This window comes from Notechis scutatus, chromosome 6 (genome assembly GCF_049901735.1).
Source record: "Notechis scutatus isolate UNSWTSFEM ecotype Mainland chromosome 6, rNotScu1.2, whole genome shotgun sequence".
Lineage (NCBI taxonomy): Eukaryota > Metazoa > Chordata > Lepidosauria > Squamata > Elapidae > Notechis > Notechis scutatus.
Genome location: NC_142014.1, coordinates 65,483,759 through 65,508,719, shown reverse-complemented (window position 1 = coordinate 65,508,719; position 24,961 = coordinate 65,483,759). Strand labels below are relative to the sequence as shown.

The 24,961-nt window shown below is 41.8% G+C and overlaps 1 protein-coding gene across 7 annotated transcripts in view; it reads right to left on the bottom strand.

Annotated features, from left to right (window-relative positions):
- IQSEC3 (IQ motif and Sec7 domain ArfGEF 3) overlaps positions 1–24,961 on the bottom strand; it is a 230,035-nt gene that overhangs the window by 129,613 nt on the left and 75,461 nt on the right. For all 7 annotated transcript variants that reach the window (XM_087968567.1, XM_087968571.1, XM_087968569.1 and 4 more), the window contains exon 2: positions 14,322–14,402. In XM_087968567.1, the coding sequence (XP_087824693.1) occupies positions 14,322–14,402 (81 nt within the window). The remainder of the gene's footprint in view (positions 1–14,321; positions 14,403–24,961) is intronic.

Here is a 24,961-nt window from a genome sequence, read left to right as displayed (position 1 = left end):
CAGTAACTGTGAGAGGGATCTTGGAGTCTTAGTGGACAACCAGCTAAATATGAGCCAGCAGTGTGCAGCAGCAGCCAAAAAAGCTAATGCAATCCTAAATTGCATTAACAGAGGGATACCATCAAGATCAAGGGAGGTACTAATACCACTCTATAAAGCCTTAGTAAGGCCACACCTAGAGTACTGCATCCAGTTGTGGTCACCACACTATAAAAAGATGTTGAGACTCTAGAAAAAGTACAGAGAAGAGCAACCAGGATGATTAGGGGACTGGAGGCTAAAACATACAACGAACAGTTGCAGGAACTGGGCTTGGCTAGTCTAGTAAAGAGAAAGACCAGGGGAGACATGATAGCGGTCTTTCAATATTTGAGGGGCTGCCACAGAGCGGAAGGGGTCAAGCTATTTTCTAAAGCACCTGTAGGGCAGACAAGGAACAATGGGTGGAAACTGAATAAGGAGAGATTTAACCTGGAAATAAGGAGAAACTTTCTGACAGTAAGAACAATCAACCAATGGAACATCTTGCCCTCAGAAGCTGTGGGAGCACCATCACTTAAGACTTTCAAGAAGAGATGGGACTGCCATTTGTCAGAAATGGTGTAGGGTCTCCCACTTGGGCGAGAGGTTGGACTAGATGACCAACAAGGTCCCTTCCAACTCTGATTATCTGATTATCTGTTTATCTGTTTAAATGGAAAGCATGAGGCCTTCCGAATAACAGAATAATCAGCTGGCATTATAACAGGAACCCTGCCCACTACAAATATTTTGCAATAAGTTTCACATTTTCCTTATGGTTGCAGTGGATGTGCGTTTATATTATTGTATTTAATGTATTTTTAAAAGCTTGTGGACTCAAAAGCATAATGCTAAAAGGTTCCTTGGCAGAGCTTGACATATTGGGATTTTTCATCACCTTGGGCAGCTCTGAGTAAATCTCCCTCCCTGCTTGCTTGGCTTCACCTATTATAGAAAACGTTTCTCCTACACATAGGAACAAAACGTCAAGTTTTCCCCGCCAACCCAGATTCCACAATAGACTGTGAAAAACCCATGTAAGAGACACCTAAGTGCTTCCTCCCCTACGGTAATTTCAGATTTCCCCTTCATTATTGGAACAGAAAAGAAGTTCTGTCATCTCAGTCCCATTAACTTGCACAGAAGGAAACGTATGATGCAGCCCTGTCAGGGAAGGTTTTCAACAAGGCCAATTTTAAAGATTATTGTTCTGGAAATCTAAAAACTCTGCCAGGAGACTGGGAGAAATGGTGAAGCAATTACAGGCCTATTCAAATCCCTGAATGCCTGCCTATCATTAACAGATAAAACCAGCAGGAAAAATAGGTGCAACCGTTCCTGAAATCATGGGTTGGGACAAATAATAGTCTATATCTGGCAGCTTAAGTATTTTTTTTTTTAAATAAAGCCCAATTTTGTGTAGTTTTCCTAGCTGAAAACTGAGGTCGCTTTGCAGGGACTCTCCCCGCCCACTCCCAGATTTCTTTTCAGGTGGGGAGGGGGAGTAGAACTCCTTAGCATCAGAGCGTGTTAATAATAATAATAATATATAAAATACTAATGCTCTGATGGTCGTTTTGAAAAATCCTTTCTTAGCGAGCACCTAGAAGCCAAGAGGGACATATGTGCCAAATTTCAAGTTTGTAGGCTTTACGGTTCTGGAGATTTTGTGATGATGCGTGAGGAGTATTTTGCTTTTATATATATAGGTAGATAGGATACAGGCACTAATAGGCTCATTGCAAGGTAGAGTGCAGTTGATTTTATGTGCAATATCTTATTTACTTACTTACTTATTTATTTATTGTTTATTATTAGCAATTTAGAACTAAGGAGAAATTTTCTGACAGTAAGAACAATCAACCAGTGGAACAACTTGGCTTCCAAAGTTGTGGGGACTCCAACACTGGAGGCTTTTTAAGAAGGGCTGGACAACCATTTGTCTAAAATGGTATGGGGTCGCTGCTTGAGCAGGGAGTTGGATTAGAAGACCTCCAAGGTCCCTTGAAACTCTGTTATTCTTTTATTTTATTTATCAATCAAATCTGGCACCCATCTCACCCAAAGCAACTCTGTGTGGCACACAACTGCAATACATAAAACATGTAAAAGTCTACATTAAGAATAAGAATTAAATGATATTAAAAAATGTACAATCCCTAGGCGAAGAGAGGATTAAAAACAACCACCTCAACAATGGAGCCATTTAAACACATCTTTAGTTCCCTGGGAGCCTCAAGGCATATAACACAGACATACTAGCAGCTAATCTAATTTCAGAAGAGAAAATGTTCCATAATGCAGGCCCCACAGTAGAGAAGGCCCTTTAAATGCCCTGATGGCAGCAGAAACTAGTATCTATTATCCTATCTGATGGCCATGACACATGAAATTTTGCAACTTGACAATAAGAATAGAAAAGTCTAAGAGTGACTGAATTAAACACAAGAAAAAAAAAGTTGCAGTGCATCCTAGTAAAACTAACAAAAACGGGAAGGCCATAATAGACATGAATGAAAGTGGTCTGATATTGTGGAGTGGAGTTCGTTCTCTGTCTGCCAAAATCCAAGCACAATTTTCATCCCCTAAGCAGGGAGACACTCTTGCGTAGCCTGTGCTGGGCCTTCCAGGGCCTATCAGACCAGCAGCCCAAGAATGACATAGAACAATCTACCCAACGTTCAGTTCTCTATTTGATCACACCCAATGGACAAAAACTTTGCCAGACTAAACCAATACTAGCCTCACTTGAAGGGATATAGGGAGATTCTAGAGAGAAAGGCCATCATAACTCTCTTCCTCTGAGTCTGATCCAGCTCCAGGCTGTATTGCATTTTGTCTTGTCCTCCTCCATAGAATCTGCTCCCTGGAAAAGCGCCTCTTCATTCTTGTCCATCACTCCATCTCCCCTTCCTGGTCACCATCTATCACAGCTCTTCCCCTACCTCCCCGACACACCCCATACTCTCTACCTTACCACTCTGCCTCTCCATTTAGAATTGAAAATCCTGCTTGGATTTCAGCTCCCTCTCATCTCAAGAGGGCTGGCTGAAAAGAGCTACTTGAGGGCTGCCTACTTGCACAGAGCTGAAATCCTTCATGCTGCCTGCTGAAGGATTTCAGCTTCATGTAAGCAGGTATAAAGGAATTTAACTCCATGCAAGCTGGCACAACGGATTTCAACTCTGTACAAACAGAAGTCTACAAGAATCCCCCTGATTATAGACCTTCGTTTTTATGAGGAGTGCAGCTGCATCCAGAGTTACATATCAAAGCGTTCTGGAGTTAGTTGTTTTCTGAACCAGCAGCCACTCTGTTGTGCCTCAACTGAGCATCTCTGAACGCATTTTCTTCCGATCAGTCCCAAACAACCTCTAAAATAGATCAGGAGTCAAGATTCCCACCAAGTCTTCTGCTTAGTCAAGAATGGAGATATACTGGGAAGACTTCGAGAGAGCATTGAACAAAATGTGATTTCAGTCACATCTTCCAAAACAAAAAAACAACCTGCTTCTGTTCTTGCTTCTTAATGGTCTACTACCTAGTGATTTTATATAATTACAGTTCACAGCTTCCCTTGTCGGTGAAAACTGGCTATTAAACCACTTTAATGGCTATCAAGCCACTTGCTTAGTCATACTTAGAGCTTAAGATGGAGCATCTGACAGTAATTTTGCAGAAGAAAAGACAAGCATTTGTTTAACACAATGCTGGCAAATTGGGCAACATGCTCTTTTTTTTTCTTTTTTTAGTTATTGCTAAAATGTTTGCAAGTCCAGCAAATCCTTGTGTATTAAAAGTGGCTTCAGTCACATATCTCCTGTAAGAGGAGGTATCAGCCACGGAGGCCTCCAACTCTCTCAAATAGATAAGAGTCCCTTCCCTGTTTATTCTCCTTATTATTCCCTATTCTGTTTAATCGGCTTAGACTGATGAGGCAAGGCAAGTAGCACAAGGATCAGCCAAGCTGTTTAATTAAAGGATTGCAGCTCAGCCCTGCAGTTTGGGGGTTTCTGTAAACGAGCTATGAGTACATTATTTAATCCACCGTGTGGAGTGGAGCGGAGGCATTAATGAAGAAAACTCTAATTAAAACTAGATGGCTGGCAGTTATTAGCAGCATCACTTCTGACAAGGTCCCTCGTTGACACAGAAAATGCCCGATCAGGAGAAAAGAAAGTGAAAAGAGGGAAGAACTCAACCTGGATGATGTAATAGGAGATGTATTTGGAATGAGAAGGTGGGGAGGAAAAAGACGCCAGTCTCCAAAGCTGGAGTGATGCTCATCAGAAAACCCAGCTTGACTCATCTGGAAATATGGCTGTCTCAGCATGAGTTCGGGGAGACTGATGCTAAAGATCTGATTGGCCCACAGTGAGTCGATTTGGTTGGTTGTCAATTTAGAACATCAGGCAGGTTCAGTGAAGCCCTGATTAGTTTCCCTTGTGTCTGAATTCATCACAGAGGCCTCTTTTTATTTATATATATATATATATATATATGCAGGTCTTCGTGTGTTCGGGTCTTTTCCCGTGTAAGATTGAGAGTATCTTGGCAACGTTTCGATGAGGTCCCACTCGCCATCTTCAGGCTGGTGCTTTCGGCTTTGCGCTTGTGTGAGCAAAGCATGATCAGAGCTGCCGTCTCTCTATAAATACTGGTGGGGAGGTTGGCTGTGTTGTCATTTCTTGATTGGTTGATGGAGTTGATGTTTGCAGATTGGCTGGCTTTTTCATAAGAACATGTGTGGCTGAGGTATTGGCTGTGTATCTATCAGCCTCCTGTGTTGTAACGACCTGGGTAATGGGCTGTGTGATGACCTTTTCAGTTCTATTGTTTTGACATCCTGGGTCTTGTGCTGTAATCTCCTGGGTTGTAATGTACTGGGTCAGGGGTTGTGCAATGACCTTCTGAGTTCTATTGTTGTGACATCCTGGGTCTTGTGCTGTAATCTCCTGGTTTGTTGGCTGTGTTGTAACATCCTGAGGTTTTGTGGTGTAACCTCCTGAGTTCCATGATGTGATGTCCTGAGCGGGTGGCTGTGATGTAATGTTCCGGGTTTTGGTTTGGCTCCGAGTTTGAGGCCTGGCTATGTGTTCATGGTGTGTGTCAGTTTGCTTGGTTTTGGGGTCGGGGTGTGTGGCAGCTGGTGATGCAGCCGTGGTCTGGTTTCTGGATGGTGGTTGCCTTTTGTCTATGGGGTGGGTTTGGGTTTGAGTCTGGTGAGGGAGATTGGTGGTGGTGTCATGTGTTGTTTTGGGTCCGGTGCTGGTTTTCGTGGCTGGGACTCATTTGTTGATAAGGGCTAATTTCCAGATGTCTGATAGGTGGGAGGTATCATCCCGTTTATTATATATATATATTGCACTATAGTATCATAATAGAATCCCTTACCTAAGGAGGCCACGTTCTTCTTGTTTTCCAGCATGACCTCCTGGTACAGGGCTTTTTGCTCAGGATCCAGCAGGGCCCATTCCTCCACAGAGAACAACACAGCTATATCCTCAAATGATACCAAATCCTGCATTGGAAGCTCAGCCGCTGTTGATCCTCCACTACAAAGAACTGAGGTTCCAGGACATGAAGACAAGGCCATGAGAGGGTCTGGCTTTCAATAGGAAAGAGGTGGCTCTCTTCCTTGCTCAAACTCCGCTTCTCGCGGATCCTTTCTTGCACGCATCTCTTGGGAAGATACTCCCAATCTTACATGGGAAAAGACCCGAACACGCCTAGACCTACATACCTGTACCCGTGAAAATCTATGAAAACATATATACATACATACACAGACACACAGACACACATACATACACACACAGGGGTGGGATTCAAATGTTTAACAACCGGTTCTGTGGGCGTGGCTTGGTGGTCGTGTGACTGGGTGGACATGGCTTGGTGGTCATGTTATTGGCTGGCTGTGGCCAACTCAATATCACTCACATCGAGACACGCATCTCCTCGCCTGGGCTCTCATGACTGTGGGGATGCAGCAACAGTCGTAAGTGTGAAAAATGGTCTTAAGCCACTTTTTTCAGTGCCATTGTAACTTTGAATGGTCACTCCACACAAGCAAAGTACCAGCAATGGAGGGGAAAAAAACTCCAAAGACGTTCCTGAGACAGGAAGTCTAGTCCTGCCAAGAATGTAATAAGGGTTAACGGAGAGGCAGTTTCTGTAAGCAACACCAGAATGTTTCCTTCCTGCCTTTCTTACAGGATTAGGCCAGTAATTTCTTCTAACAACCGGTTCTCCGAACTGCTTAGAATGTTAACAACTGGTTCAAGCAAATAGATGCAAACTGGTAGAATCCCACCCCTGTATATATTCTAGAAAATGACAGCAATCAGAGAAGCGAGTATGTCTAGTTTAATGAAAAGAATGACTAGGGGAGACATGACAGCAGTGTTCCAATATCTCAGGGGCTGCCACAAAGAAGAGGGAGTCAAGCTATTCTCCAAAGCATCTGAAGGCAGGACAAGAAGCAATGGATGAAAAGTAATCAAGGAGAGAACCAATCTAGAACTAAGGAGAAATTTCCTGACAGAATTATTAATGAGTTCTTGCCTCCAGAAGTTGTGGGTGTTCCAAGAAGAGGTTGAACAACCATTTGTATGAAATGGTATAGGCTTTCCTGCTTGAGCAGGAGGTTGGACTACAAGACCACCAAGATCCCTTCTAACTCTGTTATTCTGTATCTCTTTCTGGGTCAAGGATGGTCTGAAATGACCCCCTTGCCTGAAGCAAGAGGAAAATCTGGGCCTCTCATTCTTCTCATGTAACATGCAACAGCAATAAAAACACTACTGAGCTCGCCATCTATTAACTGTCATTCTGAAGTAACCACAAATTACTCAGGGATCTCCACAGGAAGGTCAAAAAATCAAGATGGCTCTTCTAGGCTGGTATTATTGGCTGCCAGGCAACCAGATCGCAAGCTGGATGCCTACCACAATCCAGGGACAGGCTAAGCTCAGGAAAAACATATGCAGGAATAGAGTCCATTTCTCAGACTTCAAAGATGGCAATTCTGAACAGTTAATAGACTTGGTAAGGTCAAGACCAAGAACCAGGCTATGAAGCCCAAGAGAGGGAAAGGAGACCTGAAAGGTAGAAACCAGAATTCCAAGTACAGCACAAAAAGGTAAACCCAACAGAGCCGAGGTTGGAAAAGTTGTTTTCAGCATTTTGTCCCTGGATATGCAACTAATAAATCAGCCATGCTGAACCTTCACCCAATACACAACAGAAGCAGACTCTTTAGAACAGGAGTCTCTAACCTTGGCAACTTTAAGACTTCTGGACTTCAACTCAGCCAGCAAATTCTGGGAGTTGAAGTCCACAAGTCTTAAAACTGCCAAGGTTGGAGACCCCTGCTTTAGAGTCTTCTCTTCAGTTGGCAAGCTTTTTGGCAACCCTGTCTAATCTATGGAGCTCAGCATTCCATTGTTGGTTTTTTATCACACTGGTAGCTGGACTTCTGAGGCCAAAAGGCTGTCTGAGGGTGCAAGCAAGATATCTTGGAAGCTTGTGAGTCTGTTGGTTGTGAGTCCACCATTGTTGGCATCATCTATGCCAAGTTTATTGTCCCTGGTTGACCCTGTTTCTACTTTCTCCGCCTTTTCCTCATTTGAGGTCCTGTCCAACAGGGCCAGAAACAAATGGCCGTTGCAACTGCGTGATCAAATCTTTTTCGACGTTCATTGCAATGCACACAAAAAAAGAGGAAGGAATTGAATTGCACGGTTGTGCTTTTCAGCTTGACTTTTCTGACCTTATCCATGCAGATAACCTTGGCCACCATGAAAACTCCGGATTCTTACAACACGCTTAACTGAGTTACTGACTTATCTCATCTAGTGAGTTGGCCCAAAACATTCAGGTATGGGATCTCACAAGATCCTGCCTTGTCCCCCTATTCTGTTTAAACAGCTATCTGAATTTGGGGAGTGAGATCATTTGAAGGTTTAGTGGAAGGCATCATTAGCTGACTTGCTTACCTATTCGCCAAACCCAGAGAAAGGAGTTGGAAATGCTTAATTAGAGATGCTTGCAGTAAAGGAGTCTATTAGGGCCAACGCACTGAAACCACACAAGATGGAGAGGCTGCTTTCTCTCTAGCTGAGTGTACTCAGACAGGTCTTAAAAGAGATGCTATTTTAAAGGAACTATTTCTAAAGGATCTGGTTCCTTGTTAAAGGATCTATTTCTAAAAGATCCAGTCCCTTGTTAAAGGATCTATTTCTAAAGGATCCGGTTCCTTGTATTAGGGCCAAAGTTACTACAAATTAAGTTGTTTAAAACACTAGAAAAACAGTAAAATAATGAAACAATATGCTACTTAGCAATTTCTGCATCGGATTGTTGGAAGTTACAACCCACCCCTCTCCTAGGAAAATGAAATATTTTAGGAAATACTAAAAAGGCAGAATATTTCCCCTAAAAAGAGAAATAGAAACTCAGAAGCAGACGCTCACCCCCACCTTTGTTAATGGACTGGCCATTAAGGCCTGGGCCAAAGTATTCTACATAACAAAGGCCATCTCACCACCTGGCCTGGGAAGATTGCATCAGCCAGCACCCAGGTGAAGCCATGTGGCCCAGACAAAGCCTACAAAGTTAGCTAAGACCCCCACCCCTGGGAGTCTAACAACCAATGGGATACATTTCTTACACAGGAACAGGAAACACTAAGGTGGGGCCCAACAGAGGGTATAAAACTAAAGGTCTCTCAGCATCTTGGCCCTTCTTTTCCTTCAGCCAACATTTTGAGGCATGTGATTGTCCTTTTCTCTTTGGAGCTCCAAGCCATTTGGTCCTGTCCACCATTAAACCATCTTTCCAAACAGCCTCCATGTTTCCAGTGTCTTTTTCCCCAATTGGAACTGAACCCAGAATGATATTTCTTCCAACAGGATCATCACATAGACATTCAATTAGTGGGATGTAGATTTGCAAGGCAGGTTGACTAGGGAACTTCCTAGCTTACCTAGACTAGCACAAGCAAGCACACAGAGTAAACCTGGGCCTTAGTCTTATGGCATATTGGTGGAAATCTATGAGAATTTATTGGCATTGTCCATATTTTTAACAGGAAATTCTACATGGGGCACAAATACAGCTAAGGCTGAAAACCTTACAGGTAGCCCTTACTTAACAACACTCTCAGTTATGATCAGGGGTGGGATTCAAATTTTTTAACAACCAGTTCTGTGGGCGTGGCTAAGTTGGTGGATGTGGCTTGGTGGTCATGTTATTGGCTGGGCGTGGCCAACTCAATATCACTCACATCGAGGCATGCATCTCCTCGCCTGGCCTCTCATGACTGTGGGGATGCTGCAACAGTCATAAGTGTGAAAAATGGTCATAAGTCACTTTTTTCAGTGCCATTGTAACTTTGAATGGTCATTCCACACAAGCAAAGTACCAGCAAAGGAGGGGGAAAAAACTTCAGAGATGTTCCTGAGACAGGAAGTCTAGTCCTGCCAAGAATGTAATAAGGGTTAACGGAGAGGCAGTTTCTGTAAGCAACACCAGAATGTTTCCTTCCTGCCTTCTTTACAGGATTAGGCCAGTAATTTTTTCTAACAACCGGTTCTCTGAACTGCTTAGAATGTTAACAACCGGTTCTAGCGAATAGGTGCGAACTGGTAGAATCCCACCCCTGGTTATGATGGCACTGGACAATGAGACTTCTAACCGCTTATTTTAGTTGTGGTCATCGCTACATCCTGTGACACACACACACACATGTGCGTGGTTGCAATCTGAGTGCCTGGTAACCAGCTTGTGATTTTGACAGTTGCAGCACCCTGTAATCACATGCAATTCCTGTTTGCCAGCTTCCAGCAAGCAAAGTCAGTGGGGAAACTGGCAGAAGGTTGCAAATGGTGATGGCATGGCATCATGCTTAATGATCGACCATGCAGGATTTACTTAATGACAGCAACTAGAAGTGCTGCAACTATCATAAATCAATGCGGTCATGTAACATCGCATTTCATGAATATGTCACATTGTGACAGAATTGCCAGTTTCAATTACCATCGTTAAGTGAGAATTACCTCTATTGATCTTTCTAAAAGTACTATGTGAAAAACTTCAACTGCTATACAATACTCCATACATCACTGCTTATTGTAATGGGTATGTATGTATGTATGTATGTATGTATGTATGTGTATGTATGTGAGGCTCTGGTTATAAAATACTCTCTCTAAGACCAATCTGGTATCTATACTGATGTCCTTTGAGCATCAGGCTAAAATATTCCTTTTCTTCCAGGCATTTTTATAGTTTTATAATCAGTTTGATTTTAAGTGACCATTCTGTGCTGGGTTAGTATATTTAGCTCTTTTGTTTTCATTTTCTTTCCTGTGCTATTCATTAATTATCAGTTACTTTCATCCCACGTTGCTCTTTTGCTTTAATCTTTAAAAAAAAAACTTTTTTAACTTTGCAATCCAACCAGAGGACTTTGGTCAATGTACAAATTGGAAATATAATAATTAAGCAAATAAAAAAATTGCAAAGAACCCAAGTTGGATAGTTCTTGCAGATATCTATTGTAACAACACCCCCAGCTTTTTATGATGCAAATTCAGTGCAAATTACTTCTAATATATGTTGTCATTAGTTTCATTAATTTTCCTCCATGATATGGCAATTGCAACTCGGCTTTTACAGGGTTCTTTCTCTTGTATCACTTACAAGATTACTTGTGCTTGCTTTCTCTGAGTTCCCATACACCCTCTTATCATCTTGCCATCTAGGACAGTCTTCCCCAACCTAATAATCTTAAGATTTCAAACTCCAAGAATTCCAATTTACCATGCTGCTTGGAACTTCTGGAAGTATAATTCCCACCTATGGATCACCATTTTAAAAAAGAGAAAAAAAACCCTTTTTCTGAGTGATGTCCACAAAGGACCATTAGACAGACATGAATTCTCAGAAAATTCTCTCATTTTCACAACGCCCGAAAATTATTAACTTATTACGTTATTTTAGATATTCCTTGAGAATGCTAAGAAACTCCCAAGGGGAATGTATGTATGCAGGTATGTATGTATGTATGTATGTATGTATGTATGTATGTATGTATGTATATTGACCCAGAATTGATCACTGGTAGCACAGTGGTTAGAATGCAGTATTGCAGGCTAATTGTGCCCACAGTCTGGAGTTTGATCCTGACAGACTCAAGGTTGACTCAGCCTTCTATCCTTCCAAGGTTGGTAAAATGAGAACTCAGATTATTGAGGGCAGTATGTCGATTCTGTAATCTGCTTAGAGTGGCTATAAAGCAATATGAAGTGGTATGTAAATCTAAGCATTATTACTATTGCTATTTGCAAACCTATACATGTGCCAACACAGTAAATACCCTAGTGAGAAATGTAAATACAGTGTAGATGCGCCATAATAGAGTTAATTAAAATACATAGTATTTTTTTTAAAAAAGATTCTCAGATAGGCACATTTTTCAGGTGCATACTTAGAAAACTGAATTGAACAGCAGATCCAGCACAAAGCAGATACAAAATTTGCCCATGCATAAAGAAAACAAGAAAGAAAAGGACATATTGTGATTCTTAAAAGATCTTTTGAATGAAAAGTTTGTTGGAGGAGGAGAGGAATTTAAAAAGTTTCAGAAAAAAAACCATTCTATTTTCATTTGGGTTTTTCACTGCTATCATCTGTTCAAATGATAGGAATTATGGGAACCACTTTTTGTCCTTCTATTTTGTTTTCTCCATTTCTTCTTAAGTAGTCTCCTGCTTATAATATCATTTTCATGATTTCATTTTGTAGGTCTTACTTTTGTATCACTGGATAAGTATGTTCCTTCTCACATTAATTGGTCTCAGGAAAAATGCCATTTTTAGGGTAAATAGCTTGGGGGTGATTGAGGAAAATAACCTTGGTGAATATTATTATATCACTGCTGTGCACATTCCCTCCCTTGTGAAAATTGCCCTGTTCTAATCCTACCCATTATTATAAAGGTGTCCAATCTGTCCAATCAAGTCCAACTCTAGGCAGTGGTGCTCAACTCCGTTTCTTAGCCTAGGGTGCTAGCGTTGTTTGAAAATACTTCCATGGTCATGTGATCAGCATGACTATGGATTGAGGCAAACAGAATACTGTTACTATTCCACCAAAGTGGCACCTCTTATTTTGAACTGCTAGGTTGGCAGCAACTGAGGCGTGCAACAGGAGCTCACCCATTACGTGGCATTTAGGCCTCGAACCGGGCTGTCCGCTTTCCAGATGACAAACTCAGAATCTTTAACCATGGAGCCATCACACCCCCTTATCCATTATTACAAAACAGATATTTTATAACAATGGATAGGGGCGTGATGGCTCAGAAGTTGAGTATTTACTCCACTGCAGAACTAGAAGCCTGAGGCTCTGATAACTCCTCCTCAGCCGTTATACTTGACTTTTTAATTTTGCAAGCCCTTTTTTTTTTTAAACGTTATCTTGCCAAGGCAGCTAGTAGGCATCAGAGTGGAAATTCTCCACGTTTTTTCCTGAACTGAAAATTGATGTAATGGGAGTCTGCAACATACAGAGGTAGATATAGATTTTTTGCTTTGACAAAAGAGGCAACTACAGGGTAAATTCCACATCCATAAAGCTTCTTGCATAACATTAAGCTGGTGTTAGGTGACAAAGAAGATCAGACACTGGAAAAGGTATTTGATCACCTTGCTATGACATTTATTATGGTAGCAATAGCACTTATATATACCGCTTCACAGTACTTTACAGCCCTCTAAGTGGTTTACAAAGTCAACATATTGCCCCCCAACAATCTGGGTCCTCATTTTACCGACCTTGGAAGGATGGAAGGTTGAATTCAGCTGGACAGAATCGAACTCCTGGCAGTGAGCAGAGTTAACCTGCAATACTGCATTCTAACCATAGCACCACCTGGCTCTAGCTTCTTACTATTCCCAATCATAACCTTTCACTTCCTGTTTTGACTTTGAGAACTTCTTCTCTTCCCGCCCAAACTTTTGGGCAGCATACCTTCATGAACTTGTGATATTTACCAGACTATATTATTAATTAACTCTGACCCCGAATCCCTCCATTTTCCTGGTAGTGGAAAATGTACTTCATTGGCTTTGCCATGAAGCCAAGTCAGAATGAAGACAAAAATAAAACTAATAATGCTACCAGTTCATGCTCTCTCTTTTCTTCTTCTTATAAATCATGATATTGAGAATGTACATGTCATCAGTGTTAAACAGATGGTGACCAAACTCCTTAAAAGGGAGCAATGTTTTGAGTAATTGATTAAAAATTCCCATTATTTTTTGTCTGTCCCTTCTATGTTTTCATCCCTTTCTCTTTAATACACCAACATGGGCCTCAGTAACCTTTTCATGTGCCACTACATATGAAGATTTGCACCATTGTGTGAGGGCAAGTGCCACAATATAAATACAGGTAGTCCTTGACTTACAATTACTTGTTTAGGGAGTGTTAGAAGTTACAATGGCACTGAAAAAAAATGACCAGTTATCACACTTAACAACTGTCATAGCATCCCCATGATCACATCATCAAAATCCAGGTGTTTGGCCACAGTCATGCATTTATAATGGTTGCAACATCCTGGAGTCATTTTATTTTTACCATTTTGCAATCTTCCCAGCTGGCTTTCAATAAGCAAAGTCAATGGGGGAAGCTGGATTTGCTTAATGACTGCATGATTCACATAACAGCTGGAGTGATTCACTTAACAGCCATAGCAATAAAGATCATAAAATCGGACACAACTCATCCAACAACTGCCTTGCTTAGCAACAGACATTCTGATCCCAATTGTGATTGTAAGTTAAGGACTACCTGTACATGTATTTTAAAAATGGCCAGGTAAGCAATCTCACCTGCAGGATCTCTTACCAAGTCAGGTGAGAATGCTAAAAACTGAAGATCTTCTCATGCAGTACCACCACCGTCTCACCAGATTGGATGGTACCATAAATTTTGGTCGTTTGCTTTAAACTGTTTTCCTCTTCTTTTTAAAATATCATTTTGAAGTTCCAAGGACACTATCTACAGATGGCACAACCACCCCATGCTCCAAAAAAATAGACTGGAGGGAGAAAATTCCTTGAGACTAATGCTAGCAGCTGTCAGATCTGACAACTTTGCCATAAAGGCTGTTATGGGGATTAAAGTCTGGGTGAAAAGACACACTTTGAATGTGCAAGGAGAAGCAGAGCAAGAAAAGGGGGGGGGGAGAAGAACCCAAAGAGGACATGAACTGAGGATTTTCCCACCTTGAAGAAGACTCTGCAGATGAAGGCTTTTGCTCTGCATCCGCAGCCGGGCAGCAGAATTGGTGTAAAACAGTCTCATTCCTGTAAAAAAAAAGACAGACAAGTGGCAGATGAGAATTCAGCTCATTGACTCTCATTTATGTCCATTCCTGGCCAGTGGTTCTTATTGGTAGTGCCAGTCCTTACAAAAGTAAAGGAAAACTTTGGTTTTGTTTTGTTTTTAAATATATTCACTGTACAATTCCAAGTGATCCACTATCTAAAACTGAGGATTGGCATGAATGGTGTGTAAAGTGTATTGAGAACTTGATAGAAGACTGTTTCACTCTGCTAGACCAAATGTTTGAGGCTTTGAGCCTTCCTCTATGTTAACATCTCTAGTGCAGGGGTGTCAAAGTAAATTTCATTGAGGGCTGGATGAGCATGGCCAGGGGTGGGCATGGCCATGTGGGTGTGACACAGTACTCATGTTGGGGGCACCTGTGGTGGCCAAGTGCTAAGGTAGAACTTCCTTGAGACCCTCCCTCCCTCTCATTAGGAGCCTCTGTGGCGCAGTGGTTAGAGTGCAGTACTGCAAGCTACTTCATCAGCCAGCTGCCTACAGTTTGGCAGGTCAAATCCCACCAGGCTCAAGGTTGACTCAGCCTTCCAACCTCCCAAGTTGGGTAAAATGAGGACCCAAATTGTTGGGGGCAATATGCTAACTCTGTAAACTACTTAGAGGGGGCTGTAAACAGGGGTGGGATTCTACAGGTTCGCACCTATTCGCTAGAACCGGTTGTTAACATTCTAAGCAGTTTGGAGAACCGGTTGTTAAAAGAAATTACTGGCCTAATCCTGTAAGGAAGGCAGGAAGGAAACATTCTGGTGTTGCTTACAGAAACTGCCTCTCCATTAACTCTCATTACATTCTTGGCAGGACTAGACTTCCTGTCTCAGGAACATCTCTGGAGTTTTTTTCCCCTCCTTTGCTGGTATTTTGCTTGTGTGGAGTGACCATTCAAGGTTACAATGGCACTGAAAAAAGTGACTTATGACCATTTTTCACACTTATGACTGTTGCAGCATCTCCACAGTCACGAGAGGCCAGGCAAGGAGATGTGTGCCTCGATGTGAATGAAGTTGAGTTGGCCATGCCCAGCCAGTCACATGACCACCAAGCCACGCCCACCAACTAAGCCACGCCCACAGAACTGGTTGTTAAAAAATTTGAATCCCACCCCTGCACTGGACCCACTGTTCCCCCTCTTCTTCATCAGCCACCTCCAGAATTGAGGGTTGTTGACTCTCCATCTGAGGGCTGATGGATAGCCCAGGCTCCGCCTTTGTCTCTCTCTCTCTCTGACAGCTCCATTCCTTCTTCCTCCTTGGAGCTTTCAGGTTGCCTTGATGGTAACCCTGCCTCCCATGCCTCCTCCTCATCTGATTCGGCTGCTGGAGGGGCCGGTAGCCGACAGACCACAACACAATGATTCAGACATGAAGATAAGAGCATTCCTGTAGGTTTGAAACTACTTGACGTTCCCACCTTTCTTAAATTGTACCCACCAAAGGCTAACCCTATTCCAGGCACAAGAAGCTTTTTCTGCTGCATTATTCTGTGCCCTGGATCCTGAAGAAGAGACAGATTTGGTTCAGTTGTTCTAATAAGATATGTGTCATTCAGCATATCCAATGTGTCTCTCCCAAGCCCCTGTCCTCCAGATATTTTGAGATCTCAATTCTTGTTGCTCCCATAATCCGTCTAAGATTTAGGAAATTGAATTCTATCACACCAGAACTGTGAGGTTTGACAGAGTTTTATTCATAATGCCCATTATACTGCTCTTCCAGAATGTCTTATTTTTGCTGGTTACTCCTCAGTGCAACACAATGTTTAAGTGCCTTAAGTACATCAGCATAATTCAGAGCAACACAATGTTTAAATACATGAAGTACATCACCATAACTCCTATCTCATGTTTCAAGACCTTCCCAGTTCTTCACTGTCCCTCCATTCTGAATGACAAGCTCAATTCATATATGTGAGTCAAGATTTTAATATTTCAATATTGGCTTTAGGTACTGTAAGACCTGTCTGATAGAAGAAGAATCAAGAAATGGTCCAAGAAGTGCAGTTAATGAACATGAGATCTAAAACCCTGAGGTTGATCTTGGCCTATTTCCATAAACTGTAACTTGAACCATTTGCTAAGACCAGAAAGTATATAACAAACTACAGTTTGTTTAAATTAGGTTGTAGATTGATTTCCTGAGAACTAGAACAGAATCCTTGCCAGCCTTTATGTGTCTTGTACAATTAATTGAAGCCTCAAATAAGCAGCCAAACATTTCTTCCAGCCATTCCTTATTGTAGCATCAGTGAAGCAAACATTACTCTTAGAAAAGAATTCCAAGCTCCTTCTTAATGGCACCTGAACATTTCAGCAAAACCTTAAGTTTGTATTCTTGCATCCCAAGCATTGTTTGTGTTTATACACAACCACACCTTATGAAAATCTAGCAGGTAGGGTTACTTTATGACTCCTTATATTGCATGAACTCAGAAAAATGAATTCATAATATAAGCCACAGATTGGTTAGCCCTGAATAAACATGTTGTGCCAAAAAAAAAAAAAAATCTTTGGCCTCATAATTCTCTGCAAGCTGAGAAATCCAGGACTGCATTTCACAGATTATAGGGTGCTATGACTTGGAGGGTATCTTCAGTCAAACCACCAGCTCCATTGCAGAACACCCAACTCTGCAAGGAAGCGTGGACCTAAATATTAATCCTTCCTACTTATCAGCGATATAAAAGTTTCTACCTGTAAGCAATTTTGCAAGTTCTGCTTGGCCAACTCGCCTTTCAGCTGTAATTTTCCTCCAGCATCTATAAACTCCAAGCTGCCTTGTTATTTCAAGGGAGAGTGGCTTTTGTTATTCTCTGCTACTCCAGGTTTTCCCTATATTATTTTCAATTTTTGAGCTCAGTCACTTAAATGGCAAGGTCTGTGGCTGCAGATAAGACGGGCTCATAAGCCTGCAAAGGAAGCAATGTGGCCTCTTTTGATCTCTTCCAATGCAGTCCTAGGCTGCGTTAACAGAAGGATAAAATCAAGATCATTAGAAGTGTTAATATCACTTTATAATACCTTGGTAAGGCCAGACTTGGAATACTGCATCCAGTTTTGGTCGCCACAATGTAAAAAAAGATGTTGAGACTCTAGAACGTACAGATGATGATTAGGGGACAAAGGTTATTAGGGGACTGGAAGCTAAAACATATGAAGAAAAGTTACTGGAAATGGGTCTGCCTAGTTTAATGAAAAGAAAGACAAAGGGTGACATGATAGCAGCAGTGTTCCAATATCTAAAGGGTTGCCACAAAGAAGAGGGAGTCAACCTATTTCCAAAGCCCCTGAAGGCAGGACAAGAAGCAATGGATGAAAACTATTGATGTCAACCTTGCAAGGTAGTCTCTGGAAAAGAAACACACCCAGAAGTACTAGCTCTAACTATATTGCAAGATTACTTTAACAGAACGTTGCAAGTCTAAAAGTACATCTCTCTCCTCCGAGGTCAGTGAAATGAGGACTCAGATTGTTTGGGGGCAATAGGCTGACTCTGTAAAACCGCTTAGAGAGGGCCGTAAAGCCCTGAGAATTGGTATATAAGTCCAAGTGCTACTGCTATTGCTATCGTGACTTACTGTCTAAAAAATAAGGGAGGGTCCCTTTTGAAATATCTACCCACATTCCTTCTGCAGACTCAGCGGCCTCTTACCTGACCCTCTTCTAATCTTCATCTGTTTCTCCTTTCTCCCAAGGTCATTGGCACACACTGTTACAAGTCTCTTGCACATGCCATCTTTTATCTTCATCTTTTACGTTTTTATTGATTTTATTGCCATTTCTTTGTTTGATTGTTGTAAGCCACCCAGAGCCACTAAGAGTCAGACAGCAATAAGCTTTATACAGTATTATTATTAAATGCCATCACTGGGACGGTTGGGGGAAATGGTAACTAATCCCAACAGGATTGGAAGCAGGCTGTTCAAACAATTCCACCCCAGAATTTTTTGTATAAAATGGACAATCATATTTTATAAAAAGCCATTGTACAAAAGAAGGTCACATAATCTTAGTATGACTCACCCAGGCCAGTTGAATTTGGCAACTTCAAGGTGTGTGAATTTCAAGTCCAAGAATTCCCCAGCCAGAATTCTGCGAGCTGAAGTTCACACATCTTAATGTTGCCAAGCGACTAGACAATCCTAATGAAATGTATAAGGCAACAGCAATAGCACTGAGACTTATATACCGCTCCATAGTGCTTTACAGACTGAGTGGTTTACAAAAGTCCTCATTTTGCTGATCTCAGAAAGATGGAAGGCTGGGTCAACACTGAGCTGGTCAGGATTGAACTCCTGGCTGTGGGCAGAGTTAGCCTGCAACACTGCTGCATTTTAACCACTGTGGTACCCCATATCATAAGACACTGAGATTCAAACTTCAGAGTTGAGCACCATATCTGAGTATCACCTTTGGCAGGTCTCCTTTAGCAAGAGAGGGCAAGATACGGCACTTAAATCATTTTGTTTGCTTATTTTTCCATAGCCTCTCCCAAACTGAATGGGAATCTTCCTTTGCAATATGTGCTGCATTCTGGACTCTCTCCATTTTGTTCCAAATGCAACAGAGAGCAAACAGAGAGCTATTTATGCACGTTTTATTCAGTTAACAATTTTTATTTCCTGAAATGCTATATTGTGTAGAGAGGGTTCCCCCCACCCCCCGTAGCTTTTTAAACAAGTGCCTGGAATAAATTCAGTCAATCATGCCTAGGTGAACTATGATCCAGAGTCTTAGGTGAAAATAGCTATACAGTTCCTTCAGAAACTGGAAAGTGTACAGCTGTCCATGTCTCCTTTTATTCTGCTTTCAGTGAAAATCAGAAGAAACTTCTTAATTGACAACATGACTCTCTGGATAGATAGTAGTATGGCTCACTCTGAAAAAAAATATTCATCATCAGACACTTTCCTTGGCATATTGCATATGAAGAGATCAAAGTTTGCAACCTGACACTTATTTTAGCATGGGCTTTAATCACCATTAAGCCACCTGGCACCAGTACAACTAAATGCAAACGCCTTCTTGGTTAAGCAACCGCTATTTCCCATTCAATGGCATTAGCACTAAATAGGTTTCTTGGGAACAGTCCCAGCAAAACAGCTGTGCTAAGATACTATGTTTTAATGAATAATGAGGATACCCAAATAAGCTTAGGATGGATCCCAGTGGAACCACATGATGGATGCAGGATGACCACTCAAAGTTGTTCCTACATCTTGCTTTGTCACCGGAGACTCCCATGATCTCCAAGGTACAAAATATCTTTGGGCACCATGAGACATTGGCTAATTTTAATCCTGTCCCCAAAATTTAAGGATTAGATTTGTTTGGGAGACTCTTTAGAATATGCCAGGATTTCAATACACAGCTGCTAGGCTACTGTGGTAATTAAATCCAGCCTACCATTGGGAAAATATTTATGTTTCCAGATGCAGTTCAAAGTAGAAGTGCCTGATTTTAAAATCTTGCATTGCTAGGAGACAAGATTCCCTGATCCAAATGAGCTTACCAGGCACACCATAGCGGCTAGTTTTCTGAATTTATTGAACCATAAAGTAACTGGATTTGCAATACATCGTGCTAATTCTAAAAAAGAAAATCCTAACCAAGAGCAAAGCTACCCAATGTTAGCTTGGATATTCTTTTGTTCCTTTATTTGCATCCTAATCTTCAGGCATTATGTTTAGGTTCACACATCATACCGTTTTATCAATTCGCAGTTGAGTTCACATAACATGTTAAACAGTGGTGGGATTCAACTTTTTTTTACTACCGGTTCTCTGGGCGTGGGGAAGGATACTGTAAAATCTCCAGTCAGAGGTGGTATCTGCCGGTTCTCCAAACTACTCAAAATTTCTCCTACCAGTTCTCCAGAACTGGTCAGAACCTCCTGAATACCACCTCTGATGTTAAAGCAGTGTTTGTGAACCTTGACAACTTTAAGACAGGTGGACTGCAACTCCTAGAATTCCAGAATTCTGGGAGTTACAGTCCACCCATCTTAAAAATTGCCCAGGTTCAGAAACACCGTGCAAGAAAGACAAACTGCATCACAATTTAGCATGATATGTAAGATCTCCTTTACTAAGTGGCTTTAGGCAAGCCATTAAATTTCCCTTGTAACATAAAGATAATGATGAGAATTTGATAATAATCTGTTACATCTACAATGTACTGATGATAAGGATTTAAATTACATATTGTCATTAGAATGACTGAAGTAGCATTACATGAAATGTTTCAATCATTAAGAAATACTAAGTACCGTAAATGAAATCTGGAAAGTGAGGGTATTAATTACATACTCAAAGACTGCATTTGGTTTGCACATTTAACAATCATTTCTAATACATCAAGTGCCATAATCTACCCACAGCAAGCAGTTGCTTACGCACAGATTGCGAATGTAAGCCAGTGTGGACTTGCTATGAGGCTCTGGGCAAGTCTAAGTCCTAAATCTCTATTAATTTCTCTACGGTTGCCTATTTCCCAAAAACACAATCACAATAAAGAACACAAACCAAAAGTGGGTATAAGCGATTTTCAGAAGAACCCATGTAAATGTAGTGCATGGTCATATTCATTCATTTTTTTAAAATGTGTGTAACATATCAGTGGTGGGATTCAAAAATGTTTACTACCAATTCTGAGGGCATGGCTTGGTGGGTGTGGCAGGGGAAGGATACTGCAAAATCTCCATTCCCTTCCCACCCTGCTAACCTGCTTTCCAGTTCCGTTCTCCTGTGCAGGGCAACAAAAGAAAACCCAGCCGATCAGCTGGGACTCAGGAGACAGAGAATAGATGGGGGAGGGGCCAGTCAGAGGTGGTATTTGCCGGTTCTCCGAACTACCCAAAATTTCCACTACCAGTTCTCCAGAACTGGTCAGAACCTACTGAATACCACCTCTGTAGTATATGCGTATGAGTATTACATATAGCTATTAATTGACATATTATGATTAAATAGGCAGATGTGGCAAAATCCAAGCCACCACTAAATGGCAGCAAAGAGTTGGATTATTTTTTCTCTCTTGGGCACCCTCTTGTGGTCATTCATGTTTTTTCAAGTCAAATAACTGTAAAAGACAATATGAGCCCAAGCTGGTCTTCACTAGAGTACTTTGAAAGTTTAAAGACCTTTGGTCAACTTTGAAAACTTTGAGAATGGGACTCCATTCTTCTGTGTGGTCTATGTAGTTAATAGGCTAAAAAAAGAATCAGCATGTAGAAAAGCTGTGTGTGACTTTAGGGTAATAATGAGCAGCTTGTTCTTGGAGGTTGCGAATCTGGTAATTCTGCAAGGACTGCTAGTTGAATAACATTTGTAGATTTTATGAGCAAAAGCTTTACAAAGCATAGCCAGAGAAATGATCACCAGCTAATGTCAGCATATTAAGTCATTAAGCCAAGGATAGACAGCTTGTGCCTCAGAGCTGTATCACAATCCAAGCCCTTGCCAAAATTCAACAGCGTGATTACTGCAAATCAGCAGTAATGATCATTTTTAGGCAAGAAACATGTGAAAACTCTATTGACCTACAACAGTGGTGGCTAACCTTTTTCAGCTCGCGGGTCGAAAATTTTGCATGCGCTCGCTCACGCCCACTTGCATGCCAGCACCCAGAAGGCAATGCGTGCTGGGCCCCACCCCCACCCCCTGCGCATGCGCATGTGACCCCCCCCACAGAGCACATCTCTGTGCATGCACACACTATCCCCCCACGTGCCATGCATCTCTGCACATACACATGCAATCCCCCATGTGTGCTGCACATCTCTGCGCATGCGCGCACCCCTGCCGCGCACCCCTGCCCCCGCACATGTGCGCCAGATACCTGACAATCAGCTGTCGATTGGCGGCATGCGCATGCACAGTGTGGCTCTTCCCGGTGACCTCTCATGTGCCAGCAGAAGTGGCTCTGCGTGCCACTTCCGGCACACATGCCATAGGTTCACCAACACAGACCTACAACATAGGTTGTAGTCAAAGATGAAATCTCAGTCACATAGCAAGGAGAAGTTTCTGGATCTTTTCTGTCACCTAGCAGACATCTTGATTTTGGCACCCCAGATATAATATCCCTAATTCACCCAAAACAGTGTCTTCAATTCCAGGGGTTGCCAACCTTTTGGACCTCCAGAACCACCAAACTCATAATTTTAAATCTCAGGGACCACTAACTGGTTCTGTGGGTGTGGCCTAATTTGTGGGTGTGGCTTGGTGGTCATGTGACTGGTTGGGCATGGTTTGTATGTAAATATTATAAATATTTATATAAATATTGAATTTTTTTATATAAAAAAGAGCAACCTTTACCCAAAATCAGGCAAAGCAGGCAGGCACATTGAGTTGCTCACATAATCACAGATTCATTCAGAAATCTATCTATCTGCCATTGGCTAGCTCAGTCTGTCACATAAAATTTGCTTGCAAGCAAACTCATAAAATTTGCTTGCAAGCAAACTCATAAAATTTGCTTGCAAGCAAACTCACAAAATTAACTCACAACACACAGTGTATGTAAATATTGAATTTTTTATTAAAAAAAGAGAAACTTTTACCCAAAATCAGGCAAATCAGGCAGGTAGATTCAGTTGCTCACAGAATCATTCAGTGATCTATCTATCTGCCATCGGCTAGCTCAGTCTCTCAAATTTGCTTTGCTATTCCACAAATGGGGAAATCCAGATGTTGTTAAATTACAGTTCTCCAACAGTACTTGCTATTGGCCATGCTGGCTAGTTGTGAATAATATTTTCAATTCTGCATTTATTTCTAAAAAAAAATTCTGCTGTTAGTGAATCTGCTAATTCTTTTTTTCCTGAAATTATACTTTATTAATTTAAAAGTCAGCAAACTTATTTAAAAGATCTTCAGATTCAATAGCAACATTTGTATTTACTGAAGTAAACAAAAGGAGGAATGTGGCCTAGCCGACTTTGCAAAAAAGAATCCCTAAATTGAGTCAGAAGTAACTTTTCTAGTACATCCCAGCGCTTCTCATTTTTCTGTGTTGATTTTTCCACTATGAACCATTTTCATACTTTTTCATAGCAGGGAAGTAATGATGGAGCTTTGGATTTCTCCAATACTATGCCATTGCCAGCCTTGCTGCAACCATTATGAATTGAACAATTACAGATAGTCCTTGTTTAGTGACTGTAATTAGGACTGACAACCTGATCATTAAGCAATGTGTACATTATGTGAAAAATTACATGACTACAATGGTGATTTTACTTCAGCTTTCCTTTGCTCAGAGCTGGGGTGTCAAACTCACACCGTCACGGTGGCATCACGTGACATATCAGGACTTTTCCCCCCCCTTTGCTAAACCAGCGTGGCCAGCACATGATGAATCTGTCCCGTGGGCCACGAGTTTGACAGCTTAGAGAAGGATATGACCTCCAAACAGTCGAGTGAACCCAAACAGCAGGGAGGGTTTCCTGAACTTGATTAATGAGGAAGTAAAGATAAAAATAATGATTAAAAGGGCATATCTTGTAGCTCTTTTTTTCCCACACTCCCACCTTTGGGAATGCTGCTTACCCCAGTGCTGGGGTAGTTAATAAGAAGGGAATTGTTTATTTATTCTTTTTATTACCACTTATTTCCCTTTTCTATTGGTTGCACACTTTTAGCATTATTATTATTTCCTTTATTGTGTTTTGCAACTACACCGAGTGCTTTTGTGCCGGACACAAATTCCTTATGTATCTAACCATACTTGGCCAAATAAAGTATTTTATTCTATTCTACTCTCATTTATTGGAGAGGAAGGGATTACAAGAGAGTAAACAGACACAGAATGAAGACTGCACATGAAAAGGACATGCTAAATACTGGTTACTTGCACTTGCTTCAGGGTTCCAACAATTGCCCTAATTAAATCATGAGCCTTGAGTCAAGCTTCAAAAGAATCCAAAAGATTTATTAGGAGCAACATGCCCGGCATTAACCCATATGAGGCAAACTCTGAGACACGTGATTTACTATGACCTATAACCCTGTTTTCCCCCAACCCCCTGGGTACGTCACAAATCAGACTTTCCAGCAAAACACATTCACAGGCTGAGTGTCATCAATCACACTCTGCAATGAAGGATTTTCGGGGGCAGAAGATCCAGTAGTCTACGCCAGTGGCCCCCAACCTTTTTTGTGCCACGGCCCGGTACCGGCATCACAAAATGATCCGCGGCCCGGTACCAGCATCAGCACGCATGACAAGGCAAGGCGAGCTGAGCGACCGGCCAGCCAGCCATCCCCCGCTTCTCCCCGCCACCTTCAACTCCTCCTTTGTACCTTTGTCAATGGGCTTCGCTTCGGGACGGCTTCGGGACGGTCGCTCGGCTCACCTTGCCTTGGGTGCTGAAAGAATCCTCGCGCCTTAGTCTCGTTCAAAGCCCCCCCCCCCTTCGATGAAACTAAGGCACGAGGATTCTTTCAGCACCCAAACGCCGCTTTCCAACCGGAAAAGCTCACCCGGAAGCACTTTCTCGTCAAACAAGATGGCGGCGCCCAG